Genomic DNA, 20,692 nt, shown 5'->3' with positions numbered 1-20,692 from the left:
TTTTTTTTGTATTTTACCAAGATGGAAAAATGAGCGAAGTTTACTTTTTTTGTAATGACGTACTTTGTTGTACTTTTACAATTTGTTTACAAAAAATTTATAATGTCCCTTTCTACAATTATTAGTGTTATGACGTACTTTGTTGTACTTTTATGTATTTTTACAAAAATTTTATTATGTCAATATAGAAGTTGATATTATGTGCATCAGTTCTTGTCCCTATTTTCCTTTTTTTTTTTTTCTCTGTTGTGACACTGTAACTTCTACACAGGTATACAAGGCCACAGACATTATACGATAGTTTAATGTTTTTGAATTTTCACGGTTTTTGAAACCAGACTATGCTTAAATTTCGGCAGGTACCTAAAATATAAAAATACTAAAATAATAACTAAAAAAAAAAAGACCTCATGAATATAGTAATATCTTTTATAAGAAAATAAAATAAAATATTTGGAAGTGAAGCTTCATACTTGCTCGATCCATTTTCAAAACGAATTTAACATTAGAACCAAATGCACTACTGAATTGTCATGTTTTTGGTCAATATGACTTCGCTTTGTGATGTAGAACATTGAGGGCATGAACAATGAAATTAAAACATTTTGTGAAAATTTGGATCCAGCCGGTCACAATTTAATGTTGTAACTTTTTAATTTCCAATTATTTTGTAGAAATAAAAATAAATAAATATGAAATCGCTTTCATGTTTACATTTTTTTAAAATTCTCAGGAATGTTTATTTATTAATATTTAATTACGGTGGTGTGAATTATTAAATATGTTGCTATTACTTATTGTCCTTAAATATGTTGCATTGTAATCATTTAGGATTGAAATGATTTACATTATTCTACTTAAAAAAATAAAAATATGTGTGTATTAAAGCTGTTAAAATCTAGTCTAATACTCACAACTTAGTGGCCTACATCGAGATCTGGAATTCTTGAAAAACAGGACTATATCGTTATTAAGGGGCAAAGTACCGTTTCATGCCATTAAATGCCTGTGAAGGATTTTTCCTTGTGAGTTAAAGGTTTAACAAATAATCTTTGATAAAAATCGAAGAACAGAAAAAGGACGATCTTATGAATATGAAAATAAATTAGGCACTGCCTATTCACATTTAAGCCCAGAACCGTTAAAACTTGATCCGGGTATTGCTTCCATGCCTATAAATAGAAGGCTACGAATCGATTTCTTGGACAACTGATGGTATTTGAGTTGGATCAGGTGACCAGAAAGCTGCATAATTAACTGAAAATGTTACTGTATGTCGTAATTGTCATCAGTTTAATCAATCCATACAAGAGTTTTTGAATTTTATTGCTCCGATGTAACCATCGGCACATATCGCAGCTTATCTTGAATAGTGGCACATCTTAAAAAAAATGAAAAAGATAAAAAAAAAGTTTTTTGTTTTTATTTAGTATTGGATAGACTGCGGTTACTATTTTTGCTGAAATCATTCTATAGACTTTCCTAAAGCAGTTAGAGGTGTTACAAATTGGTCCAGTCTAATTATAATCTATGGAATACGTCAAACACAAAATAAAAATAAACATTTATTGTCAGATATGTCGTATCTGTGTTGCTGAGATATGATGGGAGAATTTATTTTAAAATTCACTTACGAGTACATACAATAATTTACTATTTATCTGGAGAATATTTTTAAAATACCATTTTGTTTCTTCAAATATTTGTCGGACAACCTATAAATCACCATAGTTAGAATCGAACCAAAACCGAGCTCCTGAAAACCTCGTCTGAACCTATCACAGTATTCTAATCTTTAATTAAATTTCACTTAATTAAAACTAAAATCATTAATGAAATAATTAGTCGAACGAGATTATTAAATGCAATGGAAACTTACAGTTTAGAATTATAATTGAAATTTTAGTAAATTACTGGATATCTCTTAATTGTTCTCATTAAGATATTGCGAATTTCTACCTCACCTGCTAGCTTTCTCATATCAAAGAGAAACTCTTGAAAACTCTTCAGAAAACTCGTTTCAAGTAATGTATCCTTCAGACATATTTTCAGAAGAGATATAACAGCGGTACTCCGATTCAAATAAAATTGTCTACATTATTTTGGTATAAAAAAGGGCCAATTACAAACCAGAAAAGGTTCTTCAATGGATGGGAGCGGAATGAAAGGGAAGAACGAACCTAAAATATTCCAACATTTTTTACCACATTTCCCAACTTATTTGAAGGCTCAGGAAGTTATTCGCTTAAATTCAACCTCTCCCTGAAAATGTTTTGAAAATAGAACGTAGACTAAATTGCTATTTTGAGTATAAAAACCTTATAGTACTGCTTCAATACATTTTTGTTGTTTGAAGTAGGCTCTAAAATCTTAAATTTCCTACCTTTCTAGTTTTTCAAATTATTTTTTCGAAAGCCAAAGTTAAATCCGTCATTAAAATTGGTATTAGTCCTATACTCAAATTAATGTATCCTGCTTTTTTTTTATCTATTTATTTTTTATTAAAGGGCCAGATTAGCTTAGTTAGTAAGGCACTACTAGCTCTAAGGACCCCGGCTTGAATCAGGCTATGGTAAATAATTATTTATTCTGTCAATGTAGGTGTCAGTCAACCCTGTGGATTCGGAAGCCCTCCGAGACTACTTTTTTAAAAAAATATTTATTGATATTTACACTGTGTTAAAAATATGTACAAGTTAAATCGATGTTAGTTTGATACAGACAAGTAGAGAATCTAACTATTGATAGAACTCCAATAACATTTTTAGAGATCTCGAGGCTATCTTCTTTTCAGCACCTAGAAGGATTATTAGGTAATAAAGGAGAAGCCAGATTAGAAAAAAATTGGGCTTGGGAGATCAGAGAGTTTATCATGGAAGGATTGGTATCTGGTTCTGGGCAAGCCAACAACATACGAAAATCGAGGTCCTGATGGATGACTTGATTTGTGACAAAGTAAGGAGCATTAATGACTTTGGATTTTAAGGATTGAATATGAGAGGAATTGTTTAGTGGAGCCCCAAAGCTCAACCCCGTAAGTCCAGATAGGTCTTATTATAGTCATATAAATGAGTCTTTTATAATTGAAAGTTCAGACCTTTTGTCTAGTAAGTTTTGTAATAGTCGGAATCGACGAGCAGTTTGTTGTCTTTTCAGTCATGTATGAGGATTCCAATTCAATCGTTTCTCCAGATGTAGTCCTAGGTAACGGATCTGTTCGAAATGAAACTGTGATGGAGAGAATCATGAGTTTACGATGAAGAGTAACCGTGATTTGGTAGGATTTATTTGAATTTATTTTGATCCTCCAGTTTCGAGACCTTTCTTCAAGGGTGGGGATGTTGAATTAGAGGGTTTGGGAAAGGGTCATTATTTACATATAATAGACATGTGTCGTCGACTTAAGTATAGATCATTAAAAAATGGGCAAATTATTACACAATGGTTTATTATTTAAATTAATTACTTATAATGCCAGAAATAAAAAATAAAAGAATTTTTGAAATGTTTTGGAACTATTGTAGTAGGTATTAAAAAAATTCAAAACTTGGTTAATGGTATTGTCGAGTTCCCAAAACCATTATGGGGTGACTCGTGATTTTGTTACCAAACCTCATTATATCTAGTTTGTCCCTTCACTGATTTATATACCATATAAAATTCAATAATTGTTTGCTTCGGTAATGATCAAGATTTTTTTAGCGTATTAAAGAATTAGTTCTCTTTCAAAACAGGATCTGGAATGTACCAGGAGAGTGCAGTTTTCGAATTATTCGAAAAACATAGTACAACAAAGGTACAAAGTCCCGTATCTTTGCTAATACTGGTCCTATATCTTATCTTATTTTTTGAGAAAATGTTTACTTTATTTTTACTTTCACTTAGCTATTTATATGATATACAGTTTGGGAAAGTGGTGTGATCGTGAATTTTAGTTATCAACAGAAATACATGTTTTTTTGGTCCATTGAGTACAAATAACCAAGTTTCCGAAAAATGGTCTGAGTGTGAGACTGTAGTTGGCCTCGGTCAAAAACGAAAATTCGTATGAAACTGAAATTACATATTTAAGACAGATATTTACCTGATAGGTGACAGGAAAGTTTTCGATAAAATCGACTAGCCATAAGTGCCACATTTTAAAATCAATTTTTGACATTTTTTCGATTTTCTCAAAAATGACTCAAATGATTTTGATTAAACTCGGTGTGACAACATAAAATTAAATGTCAGATAGGTCTTATCTATTAATAAGGAAATAGTATGATGCATATTTTTTAAAACAAATGTTTCTTTAAAGCACCTTTAACTTTCATTATTTTAAATAAATGAACAGTTTTAATTGTAAGGAATAACAAACCATGAATAAATACAAAATAATAAAGGATTTTAAGAATAACTGAAGGAGGAAAAAGGAAAAAAAAAAAAAAACCACCATCCGATTCGGATGGAAAAACCGAGAACCACCCAAACTTTCCTGATTGTATTATGGCTTAGTCATCTTTGTTAAACTGTTGTATTTTCGGCAGGAACAAGATTTATATTCGTTAAACCCATCTCAAGAAACACTAGAATTCGAATTTTGGTATCAACAGAAAAATAAAAAAATAATGTTCATAATTTTTGCCGTCCCTAGTCTTAAGATTTTTTAATAAAAAAATAGCGATTACTTATTAAATTAAAAAATAGCGATTACTTCAATATGAGCCCACCAATTTACACAACAATTGGGGACGTGTGTAGGGTGGCAAGTGAATGTTGTTTGATGCGTGTATCGCACCATAATTTTTAATTCTCTTATCGGAACTTCCGGAAGTCAGGGAGGGGCTCTTTGACGGCGCACAATGGAGCAATGATGTTAAAATATGGCCAAAATTCAGATATTGAGTATAAACTAACACTGGATTGTTTCCATGAACCCTAGCGAACAGAAAGAGGATTTTCTTTCGCAATGAAAACTTGTTTATTAATTGATGAATGGAATATGGTCCGGGTGCGGTAAAAAAAAAACTCAAATAGTAGATAATTATACTATTTTATTGGCTCAATAAAATAGTATAATTATCTACTATTTGAGTTTTTTTTTACCGTACCCGGAGCATATTCCATTCATCTATACACACGGTCAATCAATAATGTTCCAGTTTGTTTATTAATTGGTTTAACGTTTAATCCATCCTTTAATAATTTTAAGTTTATTTAATTTAGGACCACTTAATTCCTTCAACATTTTAATTTTAATGTGAACAATCGATGTTAGTGACCTTTTATTAGTTACACAATTAAAAAAAATCCACCTAAAGAAAAGTGTAACAAAAACTAACAACTTTTCTTATATTATTTTTAGACGAAAAGCTTCTTTTCTAACGAGTTCCTCTTTCCTTTATTTCAATATTCGTCAAAGTATATACCATAATAGTATAATAGTAAAAAAAAGAAGTTACTTAAATTGAATTTCCCATTCAAATATGAAATACTCACTTCCACAGTTTTCTTTTCTAGTCCCAAACATTTTATTCAATTAATAATTTATGAAGGATCACTCAATTTCGTGGCATATATTTTTTTTAAAATAACAGGCAGGGTTATAAACTGCAATACTGTTTCTATTCTTCCAGTAATTGATTTCTAATTATCATTATTTTTATTTTTGCACTTTTTTTATTATTTATTTTTCGTCACCTGTGAAAATCTTTCAATAAAAATGATTCTTCCATCATTTTTATTCAAGTTTGGTTAGGCAATCGACAATTTAATGAATATTTAATTTTTTTTAAAAATTAAATACGTTAGTTTTATTGGCGTGCTCATGGATATTATGTAACACAGTGACGTTGGTCTCCGTGGCACTTGATTATCAACAATATCCCTTAACCATTAATATTGAATTTAAATATTAACATTCCTTGCTCATTGTACCATATATGTTAAATTGATTTTTTAATTACTAAACATGACCATAATAATTTTAAAAATATAATATATATATTTAGTTTGAATTTGCCACCAGATTAGTAAGTTTGGTAGATGTACTACTTGGAGCGCTGCTGTCTACAATCTCATTTATTCCTGAGGGGCTCTATGTAACCAGTACCCTCGGAATGTGTTCGGTTCATCCGTATTTTTGGAGTATCGAAATGGTGTTCCCTTGTGATTTACTCTGTTAACAATGACGGAAAATGGAAATAAGTATGGAAGAAAGGATTGCCATTAGAGATTCAGCGAGACCTCTGAAAAAGTATGGCAGCACTTCAAATTACAACTGTAAACGCCAGGATCAGTATATAAAACACCTAGTGAAACAGTCCGACACACTACAGGGATTGGCATTAAAATACGGTGTTACAGTAAGTTAGTTTTAGCTTTGTGACCCTGCATATCATTTCTACTAACAAAACTCAATGGTTGTCATTGTCTAATTTTGTTGTATGAATACAAATATTTTGGATTCTGATAATTAATATTTGTTTATTACATACAATGACATCAGCTTGATGCCTAACATAATCATTATCTTTTGCATTTGAACTGATCAGTTTCTAGAGACAGTCATGCAGTAATTGATTTTGCTGGAATATTTAAGAGGACTGTATTTTTTGAAATGACATCTCATGAAATTATTATCAGTTTATAAAGATAATTAAATGCATGAAAGACTAATTATTTTCAAAGCATTCCTTATTTCTTTTTATATCCTGATAAAATTTTATTATTTTTAAATTTCTAAAAAGATAACAATTTATTTTTCCAACTTTCCAAATGGTATATAACTTTTCTCATTTTATCCTATTTTATTGCAAAACAACCTTCCTATGTTAGTGCAGTGTTAAAAAGTAGGGTGAGTTGATGTGAGGAGCCACTTTCCCCCTTGTACATCTTTATATAAGATACACTTAAAAAAATATGTTTATGAATTTTTCAATTGATTCTACCAAAAAAAATGTGTTCTACATCATAGACTAAGTTGTGAAACCACGTCAAATACTAAATTCCAACATTTTGGGAGAGACAAAAACTTTAATAAATCATATTTCTTCATTTTTAATACATGTTTAGCAAGTGTTATACTGTTGAGTAGAACAAGATAAAAATTTATTGTGCATAAAATTTAAGTATAAATAAGTGATTAAAATAACTCAAAATCAGTTGTGGATTCATAATTTTTCCTGAAATCTCATTTTTAAAATAATATTTTAATAATTCAACCAAAAAGGATTTTTGATAGATTTAATTTAATTATTTTCATTGAAATGGTTATCTTATTTACAAAGGTTATAAAAAATCTGACAGTTCTTGAGTGTTTCAGTGGTATAGTCTGGACGTTATTCAGAAATATTTTGAATGTTAAACAAATGTATATGTCAATCAATGAAATAATTCATCCTTGTGCTATAAACCATAAATTAGGTATAAACTTACATACCTATTTACTTATACTCTGAAGATACTGCTTCCTTACTATCTTTCTTTTTCAATACCTTATCATCAAAATACTTTTCTATAATTCCTCAGTTTTCCCATCCTGTATCTCTTCTGCCCATTATTTGAAAAAATGATCTGGACTTATACTGATATCTTTATTATAGAACTATTATAATCCATAATTATTCTTGAAACCTGATTCTGGAATCTCTTACAAATTTCTATTAGTTAACCCTCCTTTATATTGTCCTTTAAATACCACTTATGATATATAAATGTGAATACTATTGGTTGTGTCAAAAGAAATATCTATTGCTTGTTACAATTTGTATAATTAATCTCTCAGTAACAGAGATATATATTTCTAAGTATAGTCTGAGAAATGTACCTACAGCCTGCGGTTATATACCACTATATAGGCTATGACTCATTTCTTTTTTTTTTCCCTCGATTGAAATATATTCAGATTTGTCATTTTTTTGTGACAACTAGTCATTATGAAATATAAGTTGTGGTGGTATGGTGAGGAGGTGTTTTAAATTACATCTTCTTCAAGCATGAATTGGCATGTGACGTGTGACTTCTGAAAGAGTCACAGTTTAGTTAAATGTTTCATTCTGCTCCTTGTTAAGTTACCACTAGTGGGCTAAGCTGTAATACCTATATAAGTGAAATTTTTTTATAGCATTTCTTAGAAATAAAAATTTATGCTTCTTTCTAGAAAAGCCTTCAATAAATTCTCGAATTCAGAAAAAAATTGTATAGTAAAATTGTAGATATCCTACAAAATGATGGTTCGAAACGTTTTAACTAGAATTTAGTGTTGATTTTTTTATCATTTGTTGAAGTTTCAAACCAAAATTTCTGATTATTTTGGACTTACGAGGTTTCACAGCTTAGGTGACAATATTCTTATTAACTGTCATATCCCATAACTTTAAATATACAAGAGATGTTTTATCGCTTTTGTTGTATTGATTTTTTTTTTCTGTATTGTCAGGATTTCTAGCTTACTCACCATTATTACTATTTAGTGACTATTTGTGTGGTTTTTGTATTGTTTAATTGCAGCATTTTAACTATCTTATATATTCATCGAACAATGCCTGGAAAGATTTCAGAAAATAAATATATTCAAATTGATTTATACAAATTTAAGTTAGTTAACCATATCTCACCATTTGTTATAAAATTTGATTAATTTTTTTTCTGATCAAATTTGTAGCTGAAACTTTTGTCTGTGCTTTCTTTTATCATTCATCATTTCTATGTACTTATATTTAAAATTTCAACTCACTAAAATAAATAAAAATCGGATGATACACACATTCACGTGTGTGTCTTTTTGTAGAACAAATTACAAAGGTACAACAAACCTAGAAATAGAACTTCCTAATTTTAATACTTATTGGCATAATTATTTACAGTCTAAAAAATACTATCTTTCATTCTACTATCTTTGTCTCTTTTGTTATTGTGTAATCAAAGGCCAACAAACCTTTTGCCAAGGTTGCAGTTTGTGTTATCCATACAAGGCCAGTCAGGTTTTTGTAATCAACATCTCATTATGTTTATTAAAATGTGCTATCCTTGTACACATTGCCGAAATTTATATTTTCCAGAAATGTATTAGTCTCGGTGTTTAGCAAAAGCATCTCAGTCCAAATATTGGAAAACAATGATATTTTGATTTATAATGAAATAATTACATTCTGTAAATCCTTAGGAGTTACAGAAAAAATAGTGTTTATTTTCTAATTTATTGTAGTCATTGGAAATTGTTTGCTTATTAAAATGCCTATTTAAAATTTATTTATTTTATAACCTATGGGAATTATAATTGTATAGTATTGGGAAAATATAAATAGTATACAACATTGCTGAAAAAAATTTATGTTTATTCAAATATACTATCCTTGTACACATTATCGAAATTTATATTTTTCAGAAATATATTGGTCTTGGTGTTTAGCACCTTAATCATAAAGCATCTTAATCCAAATCTATGAAAAAAAATGCTATTATAATGAAATAATATTAAACTATAATGAAAAAATTACATTCTGTGAATCCTTACTAGTTAGGGAAAACGAGTGTTTATTTTCTGATTTGTGGTAGTAGCAGTAATTGTGTTGTTGATAAAATGGTTATTTAAATTCTATTTATTTTATAATTAATGGTAATTATAATTATATGATATTGAGAAAAGCTTAAAAATTGGTGGGGAAGTTTAAAAATTTTTATTTCTTCTAGACCAGCCTTCTATTATGTTATACTTTGTAGTACAGAAGCCCAATGCAAGAAATCTATTTCATTGAACAATTTCTGGCTGTTCTAAAACTCTTTTTAATTAGGAGATTAACTTTTATTTTTATTTTTCAATTTAACAAATTCATTTTTATTTTACATCTTCTAACCGGTACATCCTAGCAAAAGAGGTATGGTATAAGAAATTAAACATCATCAAATTCTATTTCAAATGAGTAAAATAGCATATTAATTTTGTTAAGTATTATGTCATAAAAAGTAAGCTGTTAATATTTATTTTAAAATTTTGCCAAAAATGAAGTGTAGTACTACTTATGAATCTGAATTTAATACAGAAACTCATTTCTGGCAGTCTTAAAAGGTTCGATAGGATGGATTTCTTGCATCAGCTCCTCTAATACCGTAAAACTCCATTTACAGTTGCAGGGATTTATGTACTGGTTGAGTTTTTAGGACCTTTAAAATTAAAAAATGTCTAATTTTTGAAGGCATATTACTGTAAGACAGTATCTAATCCCATCCTTAATATGTTGTGGTTATATAGCTACTGTGTACCTTTATGTATTGGTTAAAAAATATATCAACCATCAGGTTTACTTCCTTTTTAAGTAAGGATTTTTTGAAAAATGACTGCCATTAAATAATATCTATGTTAAAAATACACAATTTAAATTATTATTTTTTTACTCTGCAATAATGTAGAAGTCTACTAACAAAAAATCATTTTGTTATTGGTAAAGAAACAAATTAATTTTTTTTGATTACTTGAAATAGAAGGACCGCACAGAAATATCACCTCTGAGGATGGCATCAAAATTAGTTTCCCTAGGATTTTTTTTTTAAATTTTGCAAGTAGTCTATTTAGTGTTAATGGTAGAGTGACTATGAGTTAGTAATTTAAGAATGAAGACAAAATTATATTCGAACCTATGGTTGATGAACTATGAATTATGCTTTACTTTAGTTTGCCTTAAGTATATTCTGTAATAATTTATTAAATAATAATTTTTTTTAATACTTAAAAATCTTTATTTATTATGGTTAAAGAAAAAATAATGTTTGCAGACTGAAGAAATTCGGAGAGCAAATCGACTGTGGGCTAATGATAGTATTTTCCTCCGAGAATCCCTTCTCATACCCTGTTCATCACCTTCTACATCCGCATCCCCATCACAGGATTCAGGAGTAAATTCTCCTTCCAATGGTCAGGATCCATCAGAGATCAACAACCGTAAGAATGGAGATACTGAGAGGGAAGATTCCTATTCTGACTTCCTTGTGAAGATTGACTGTGCAATCGCTACCACCAAAACCCAAGTTATTACTGCTCAGGGTAATTCAGAGTAAGTGTTAATTTCTTGTTGGCTGTTACCGATCACTTTATATCTCACCTTCAAGTGTTTTTTTTTTTTTTTTTAATTCAAGCAATCATTCTTGTAATTTTATGAAAGAGCTTGTGTATTTACAAGATGTATGAAACATATTTAGCTATCTAATTAACGATTATAAGATCAAAACTGACAGTTTAGCTTACCCTTGTTATTACATCTCAGAACCATATTTATTTTTAGAAAAAGTTTATTTCCATCCTTATGAAAGAATAAGGGCTAATACTGGAAATAAAGCAAAGATAGCAGAAAGCTTACAAAACTATTTGAATTATTATAATTATTAGTTTACATATTATAAAGTGTATTACCTTCAAACTATGCTAATTATTAATATATATTATGAGTGAGCTAAAGTTAAATAAAGAATTCCCTTTAGGTTTAGCCTTTGTTAAATAAATATTTAGTTATGACTACATTAAAATTATTTATAACTGTAAATAAAATTTCAATTCCATTCTGTTCACGTTGTAAGACTATTTGAGCAGTCTTGTGTCAACCACTTAACGTATTGTTGGTGGGCTTTATTCTTTCCATTTCATCTCATTCTGTATTTCATTCATTCTAATTTTGCTTACTCTTCACTGCAGATATTTCATTTCCATGACTATCGTATTGTTTAAAAGAAACAACTCAGTTGTTATAGGAAGATTAATTACATTAAGTGTTTTTTTTTTTTTTTTAGATTTATTGATGATGATTCAATATTTTGGAGACGTAAAGGACCATCATCAAGGATGAGAAGAGATAGCGAATGCAGTAGATGTGATGGTAACAGCAGTAGCAGTAGTGGTAGCCGGCCAAGCGAAGTAGTAGTGATGACTCAAGGAAGGAAAGTAAGAGATTCACTCCAGAGGTTGGAAAAGGAAAGGGATGAGATATTTGAGCTTTAATGGCTAACGGTTTCTGTGTCTGTCTCCTATCTGGGACAGCAGAGGTGATTGCTACACTGATACCAGTGGGGGCTTGATGTGTCTTAGGATGTTCACTCAGGATGCACATTATTCAAATTAAGTAGCTCCTTTCATCACCAGTCCCAATTGTAAAACAACAGGCACTGATCATAACCTAGTTGCCCATTAAACTATGACTTGTTACTAAGTTTGACTGATTTTATAGGCACTACATTTCATATGTTCTAAAAATTAGGCTTTAAATTAGGCAAATCCAACAATGGAGTATTGAATAGATGGTAAATAGGAAGTTTGTATATAATTACCTTTCTTAATGTTTTTACAGTTTCAGAGATTCCAATTATATATATTTCATTTGTGAATCCTATATGAATGTAGTATTTTTTTTAAATGTTCAATTTCTAAACTGTTTCTCTGAAGAAATTATGTTTGATTAATCAAGGTCTCTTAGAAACTAATTTCTTAAATTAGTTTCTAGGTTGAAAAATAAGGAAAAAATATTTACTTTATTGTTTTCCTATGTGTGATATTTTTTTTAATTACAATAATTTTTGTAATTATGTAAAAAAAAATACGTTCTTATTAATCTAGTGTCGATGTACTACTGAATTACTGTAATCCAATTAATGTAATAAATTTAAAAAAGCAAAACATGATCTGTATGTAATAGGTAAAAATTATACAAATGAAAATATTCATGTTCGTCTGAATAAGCTGAAACTATCATTAACCTTAAAAATTAACTTCATTCTCAAGAGTGGTGTCTAAAAAAATCAATCTAGTGGAGTAGTGGATTAAAGAGGGAATGCTGTTTTTCTTGTTATTTTTTAATTTGTTGGTGATTTGATAAAAAATTATAATTTTTAAAAATCCCCCAACTAATCATTTTCATTGTTAAAAGAGTGTTGCTTGATTATAACTGAAAATGGGGCTATTTTTGTTAGTGTGGGTTTAATCGCTATGGTTAAAACGAGTGATATCAACCCAGTATATTATGCTGGTTACGCTTAAGGGAACAAGGATGAAAAGTAGAATTGTTAATTTTTTTTTCTTTTTATCACCCAATGCCGATTAGAAAATTTTAAATAAAATACTAATATAATTAATATATATTTTTTGGTTCTCAATATTTTTTTTATGAGGTAGTTAAAATAGGTTTAGCAGCTATCTTGTCTTGTATAAAGTGTATTTATCTACGAGAAGGTCTGATAAAAAAATTCTTATACTGTTTGAATGAATATTTAGACAAAAATAATTTTTGTTTGTTATCATTTTTTAATGACAACTTCTTGTTTATATTATTTTTAAACTTGATCTTCATCTTGATACATTCTTGCCTATGTTATTATTTTTTTAAATTAACTTCTCTTAATTCATTAAAAAAATTTGTTTATCCCTAAACTTTTTCTTGTAATCCATTTAATTTTATAAAGGGAATAAAAAACAATTGTTCATTTTTACTAGTTTTTAGTGTCACATTTTTCATCATTTTCTATTCATTAGTTGTATTTAATAAATCATAATATCTTAAATCAATTATGTGGAAAACATATCAGTCTATTTTTAATAAATGTAAAATAATTATATTCAAATAATAGGCTGGCTTGGAGTAGTGAAGTTTGACTCGACATTTTTTTTTATCTTACCACATACTATTAATTAATGTTTAAATCCAAAAATAATTTGAAAATAAACCTATAAATTTTTTTTAATTTTGTCATCCTTATTGGATTAACTACAAAACAAACTTTGTATTTAATTAAATTTTTAAATGCAAATAATTTTTATTACAAAATTATTTTATTTAAAAATTAACCACTGTGTCCGTAATGACAATTCATCTATTGAACGCTGGATTATTAAGGCCTTGCTGTTAGTTCATAGTTTAAATATGTTTTGTTTATCGCAATACAATTTATTTTAACTTAATATCTTTTCTATTCATGACTATCTAATAATTGAATACAAAACTTTCTTTTAACATTGCACTTATTCATAAATTCATGATTGTATTCTTTTGTAATATACTATTTATTTCTTAGTTTTCTTCTCTTCTTGAGAAATATCTTCATCTCTCTGCGATTTACGGAATTTTGATTATTTATTAAATTGGTTATATTTGAAGATAATTAAATATTTTATGTTTTTATATAAAATGTAAAAGTATAATGTAATTTATTGATGACAGACTATTTAGTTGTTTTTCATTGATTATAAAGACAATAAAACTAAATAATCTTAATCATGCTAAAAGTATTATTTTTTTTCACACGATTTGTAGTAACCAATATTGCCTTATGATTAAAATAGTCACCATTTTGAAATCAAAGCACTGTACCTACTACTGTAATAATAACTGTTCCACAGCAAGAACTTGAACCAATCCTTTTTTAAAGCACAAGACTTCTTTAATAACAGAAACTAAAAATTTTAACATTAATTGTGAATAGTTGTAAATATCTGTTCAATAGGCACTGCAGTGAAATTTTTAGTTCGCCTAATTGAGGTCTAATTTGCATTTTTAATATGCACTTAATGTTCATGAAGAAGGTATGAGATATAGTACACCAAATTAGTTTCCATGCTAAAAGCATTTTCCCTTCTTGAAGCAAGCCACAGATATAATCTAATTATTTCTTAAATCATTCCCATTTCAATTCACAGTCTGAAATTCAAAACAATTCAAGTAGTGGAGAAGCAAAACCCATACTTGTTTATGAACCAAGCTTCTTTTAAATGACAAGTAGAAACTACATATCTGTGTTGATTTGTCTCCTGTTAAATGGAATCTAGTTTAAGCCCAGATTCTTGACTGCATTAATTTTTTTTCTCTTATATTGCTTGAATATTTTCAATCTTGAATCAATGATTTGAGAAAGGTTTAGTCTGTTATTAATTTTCTTTTCCTCATACAACCTTTATTTTACTTTCTAGTCTTGATTTATTACAATTAAGGAATGTGTCATGAAGAATATCTCTGCTAAGTAATTATTCGCATAATTATTTTATTGTTGTTTTTAACCTTTATCCACATGTTAGTGTATTGGCTCACCTAGTAAATATGATGAAACAAGATGTATAGATTCATTAATTTTAAGTTCTTTTCCTATATAAATTGTTTTGATAAGTTATTATTTTTTTATTTTGTTATATCTAGAGATGTTCCAAAACAAATTAATGTGATTGGATTAGATATTAATTTATGTTTTAATAGTTAATTTTATAGTTTAAAATAGTGTTTCCGAGATTGTTATTACTTTTTTTTTAAGTCTTTAAAAGAAATTGAGTTATGTAAGAAAAAATTTCATTTATATATATATATATATATATATATATAATTTATCTGTTGCACTATGGTTTTGTTAATTTGAATAGCTGTATTTATTTTGATGTTTCTTAATTGTTCTAACAAAATATGAATATATTTCATTTGTTCTGTTTGAAAATTAAATTAGTTAAATTTTTCTTTTTGCTAACTGTATAATTAAGGAGTGATAAAATAATAACCATATCATAACTCATTTATTTTAAGATACTATGTATTGAAGTAATTATAACCTTTCTTGTTTAAAGGTGAAAATAATGTTTTTGTTAAACTATATTTTTTAAAAATTCCTTTGCTATTTTCACAAGCACCAATATTTTAATTTACCAGCACTGAACATTATTAAAATTAAGTTTTATTTTTCAATGGTGCTATTTTTGTAGGACTGCATCTCTTTGTTAATAATGGTATGCCAGTACTCAAGTAAACTTCTTTCCAAATTCTCAAGTTTGAACTTCAGCCAAGAGTTTATACTGGGTGCTGTCTTGAACTTCTCTATGTTCCATCTCCCTATGTTTAATCCATAATAAATTATTTTATTCCATATTGGTATAGACTATTGTGCCTATATCTCGTTGCAATTTTGTGTACTAACTCAACTCCACTGAAATTCTAAGAAAAGTAACTAAAGCCTAAGTTGAAGAATAAGGAAGAACATTCATAATTTGTATATATTAAAACCTGTTTTACATGCAACATTCGAAATGAGTTTTGTAAGTTAACCATCAATAATCCACAAGTTTTCATCTATTAAGTCTCTATCTTGACTACTTATTAGGGTGTACTTTCCTCCTTTCGTTCTGTGTATCAAAACATTTTACAAAATTATAGTTATATTTTTATTTTAAACTATATTTATCAGAATAAATGAATCAACAATATTTTCTTTGCTGCTGTGTTCATGAATAGTAAATTTAAGAGCAAAAGTGCTATACTTTATTTTTGAATGAACTTCATGGTATTAGTCTTTATTTCTTAATTAATTTTGTCTAATGTTTTTGTGTACTGTGAAATATATAAGATTAATTTTATCAGTTAGCCAAGACCATTCTAAGAAGATTATTGCTAATTTTTTAAAGTGTACTTAGTATTATTTTCTTTTTTAAGTTAAAGAATTCCTTATTTTGAGGGATGTTATTTTTGTTTAATTTTATTTCAGTTATTAAGGACAAACGAGAAGATGTGTATAATCTCTGTACATTAATTATTGATGTTTTTAATCAAAGCAAATAAGTTCAGAATTTACACCTTATTATTGTGATTCTTGTTAATGGCCTTTGTTAATATTGTTTCTTTGTTTTATTATATTTTTGTATTTATTATTATCAGTTTATTTTATTTCTACCCTTTTGAATCCCAAAAATTAGATATTTATTTTTTCTCCGTATAATGTTTTAATTTTTCAATATAACCTCTGCAATTAAATAATGAACAAAATTAAATATCTTTGTTAATAATCATTACCTCTCCACTTTATCATTATCTCCTGCCATTGATTTACAAATCCACAAAAGAGAGCTTTTGATTTCATTGATATATCTGAGGACTAATTATTATGATACTTGTTATGATTCTTACTGATTTATAATTTAAATAGTTTTTATTTTTATTTTAAACGAAATAAAATAGTGTGGTTGTTGTCTAAAAAAAACGAACTTATTTTAGGATATCACGTTATCCTTTTAAAACCAGGTTATCATCATCACTACATTTTCAACTATGAAGTTATATGGTTTTAAATTTTATGTTTAGAACACGATGATAATTTGCCAAAATATAACATATTTTCATCTCGTAAGTTTGAAATTTATATCAAACTCCTGCAAACACATTAAATGGAGGCAATAACTTCTCTCATTTGAACAATTATTTTGAGCTCTAAAACTCATGATACTACTTTAAAACTTTTATAACAAAATAAGTAGAAAAGATACTAAAAATCTAATTCCCAGTAAAAGTTTTTTTTGGGCACAAATGCCCTTCTCTCAGCCACCACTTCAATTAAAATTTTTAAAAAAAATATTTTTTGAGCACCACTCATCAATCTCGACTTTAAGCCAACATTTTCACTCACATTGCAGGTCATTCTAAGGACTAAATACATAAGATACAAAGCAATATAAAGCTATTGTAAACATATATTATAAATACCAACAGAATAAATTTAAAGACAATATGGAAACCTAAAAAAATAAATAAATAAAATATTTGAATTAACTAAATGAAATAAAAAAAAAAAAAAATTGTACCATTTAAACCATGAAGGGTCTGGGGTGCAGTACTCTGTAAGGAAGTATGTTACTAGACCAACGAATATGCAAGCAGGTGAATTGCTCTTTTTTTTTTTTTTTTTTTTTTTTTTGACTGCCAGATTTTTACCCAATTAAGGATACACACTTTATGAGGCTATGTGGGCTCCGGAACTCAAAGAGTTGACTCATGGCTACAGTGGAACAGAAAATAATTATTTGCCACAGCTAAATTTGAATCCGGATCCTTAGAGTAAGAGCCCTAAAACTGAGCTACCCATTCCCACAGTAATGAATTATAAACTGATAATAAATATACTGCTGAACTAATAAAATAAATATACTGAGGAAGAAAATAAAAGGATTAAAAATGGTATGACAAAGAAATTTAGAGAGAAAATAAAGGTAGAATAAAACAATAAAAGAATTCACAAACATGGTCTGTTGGATATGTCTCTAAGAATGGAACTAATTTAAGGAAAAAATCATATCTGCTTTCTGAGTGGCATAAGTTAGTGTTGTAACATAAAAACTACTATAAAACCAAAGTCTTATGAATTTATATACAAGAATAAGAACATGGTAGTCGATAAGGCCTCACCTTAACAACCTCGGATCAAAAGGGGCACCTGTTCAAATCTTACCTTTATGACGGAGCCACAGAATGAATCTTGCCCTTCCTCTTCAATCTTGAATATTTTATGACCTGCGGGGTAACCATCCAGCATGCCTGAAATGCCTAAGTATATGGTAAACCAAAATAAGAAAAAAGATTTCTAAGTGAATATAATGGTATAAAATTAAGAAATTAAAAAAAAGTAAGTATATAACATTTTAAGTGTTTAGTAATTCAGCTTAAACATTCAGTATGATATTAAGAATGAAACAAAAAAAAAGTAAAGAAATTAACAGATAGACCACACATCCACTGTCAATAAATACTTTTCTGAGATCCTTTTTGACCAGGACCCAGTTTTGATCATATTACTTTTTAAAATTGGAGGCAATAACTCTGAATCTTCAAATAGTATTGGCTACTGGAGGATAGCCAAAACATATTCTGGATGATTAGGTAGCTTCTTTAGTACTGTATTTATTTTTATATTATCACCTTTTACCTTAGAGTCAAATCTAGATTCTCTAGTTTTGTGCATAGACATGCGATGCAAAACTCTGGCAGAAGCAGCACACCACAAAGTGATTGTTCACTCATATAAAAAATCATTACTGACTATTTTAAATTTGTGCTTTAATAAACTAGTATGCAATAATTAATTTAATTATGGGATTGTGATAGGAGTGGGATGAGAACTGTGAAAAAATTGCATTTGATTTGCAAATGGTAGGCCAATCATATTCTATTTCATGTATTATGCTAGAACAATGGCCATTAAAAATCATGAAATCCGTATAGTTCCAGAAAAGATCTCGCAGCAATGTAGGATGGCAAGTGAATATGACATAATTTAATAGATACAAAGGAATGAAATTTTGTGAATGTGAGGATTTGATCAACCATAATACTGATTAAATAATATATTTATGTAATAATATGTATTGTAAAATTGAGTTGGTAACCTGATCTTAACCTAGTAAAACAATAGACCACACCGAAACTAAAAGAACTTTTAAAAGTTTTTTACTCTTATTCAGGCTCATGTCAATGTATCTTGAGATTCTGAGTTTATATGTTTTTTTTTTTAAATCCTTTTTTAAAACAATCTTTTTGATTAAACTATTAACTGTATGACCAACAAGTATAACTGTCTGAATTGTATGATAAATAAATTATTTTTTGGGGGGGGGGGGGTTATAACATTTCTGTATTTTTTATTAGTTGGTTCAAATTAAATAATCCCAAATTAAAGTCTTAAATTCATTGTAATTTATTGTTAATTATTAAAGATTACAATGGCTAATCACTATGATAAGAAATTACAAGTCAATTTTAATCTTACTTTACAATCTCACCTGAAAGTTCTATAATTAATTTTATCAAAATTATCAATTTTTAATAAATGTACCAGTTAAAATAATACAAGAAAAAAAAAGATCATTGTTTTACAAAATTGAATTATTAATTTAAAGATAGTTTAATGAATGTTTCATGGAATATAAAATATATCTCCAACAGTAAAGTATTGAAATAGAGACATAAAAGTAGGAAAAGGTGCAACTTTGTTCAAAGAATACTTTAATCTCTCCAGCTAAGATGAATGATCAAATCAAATTCAACTAATAACAAGAGGAATATTGTCTCTGTTGCATTTATTCTATTCAAGAAGTTAAGGCCACTTTATAAGTTCAATAATAATTAACAATTAAGTTTGAAACAATAAAAAACCTCATTCTTAAGGTGATATTTTTCATCTTTTGACTACATATAAATGAAGTGAAGAAATATTATTTTTTATTAAATCATAATGTTGTAAAAAGTTGTACCTTGTCCATATTGCTGTACTAACATTCATATAATTACTACTTTATATTTCTATTAATTTAATCAAATCAATCAAATTAGTAATATGAATTGTATTTATTGATAATTGGTTATGGTTAAAAACTTAATATGCCAGCATATATATAATGGTCCATCTTTGATAAAAACCTTACATAAAAATTTTAAGTCTTTAACAATCGACTAAATTAACTACATTACAAACATTAAATTACTGTACAACACATACATTCAATTAATATTGTCCCATTTAATCATAAGTTGTAGAAAATTTAATGATTAAGTATATGGGTCATTCTTTCTATAATTTTCCTATTTTTTCCCGCGGTCCACCAAATTGTCTGATTGTTTTTTTACAGCCTCCTGCAGCCAAAAAAAGACGAAAAATGACTTTATCTAATTTTTTTGTCGAATCCTGCGTCTACAAATAATTATTTAATTTTTTGCAATAAAAACATGATTAAAATAACTACTTTTTTTCAATCTATCAAAATAAGCAACAGATTGGTTCCAAATTTGTGGTCAGAAGTTTTTCTTATGTTTCAATGTTTGAATTTTGAGAAAATGCTGTTAAACCAGATAAAAAATCAAAATTGTGTGTTTTTTAAGGAAAAAACATAAAAAACGTACCAGTTCACTAAAAAATTAATTACTCAAATACTCCATCA

The 20,692-nt window shown here is 27.9% G+C and overlaps 2 protein-coding genes and 1 long non-coding RNA gene across 4 annotated transcripts in view; 1 reads left to right on the top strand and 2 right to left on the bottom strand.

Annotated features, from left to right (window-relative positions):
• Positions 1-198: 198 nt before the first annotated feature.
• Positions 199-5,655, bottom strand: LOC106684972 (uncharacterized). Its single transcript, XR_001343768.3, has 3 exons — positions 5,482-5,655; positions 915-1,006; positions 199-363 (listed from the first exon to the last, which is right to left on the bottom strand). It is a non-coding gene; the product is annotated as an uncharacterized lncRNA (long non-coding RNA).
• A 401-nt stretch (positions 5,656-6,056) lies between these two features.
• Positions 6,057-16,642, top strand: red (LysM peptidoglycan-binding domain-containing protein red). The gene is made up of 3 exons (XM_014427371.3): positions 6,057-6,347; positions 10,756-11,033; positions 11,764-16,642. The coding sequence occupies exons 1-3, from the start codon at positions 6,180-6,182 to the stop codon at positions 11,969-11,971; spliced, it is 654 nt and encodes a 217-aa protein (XP_014282857.1). The 5' UTR covers positions 6,057-6,179; the 3' UTR covers positions 11,972-16,642.
• Positions 16,643-19,087: 2,445 nt separating this feature from the next.
• The window catches only part of LOC106684967 (spondin-1), a gene marked incomplete in the record, with an annotated part of 221,736 nt that continues 220,131 nt past the window's right edge, over positions 19,088-20,692 (bottom strand). For both annotated transcript variants that reach the window (XM_067047519.1, XM_067047520.1), the window contains 1 exon segment: positions 19,088-20,315.

This window comes from Halyomorpha halys, unplaced genomic scaffold (assembly GCF_000696795.3).
Source record: "Halyomorpha halys isolate HHAL.00 unplaced genomic scaffold, Hhal_1.1 Scaffold634.1, whole genome shotgun sequence".
NCBI lineage: Eukaryota > Metazoa > Arthropoda > Insecta > Hemiptera > Pentatomidae > Halyomorpha > Halyomorpha halys.
Note: the sequence above shows the minus strand (reverse complement) of the source record. Positions and strands in the feature narration are given on the sequence as shown.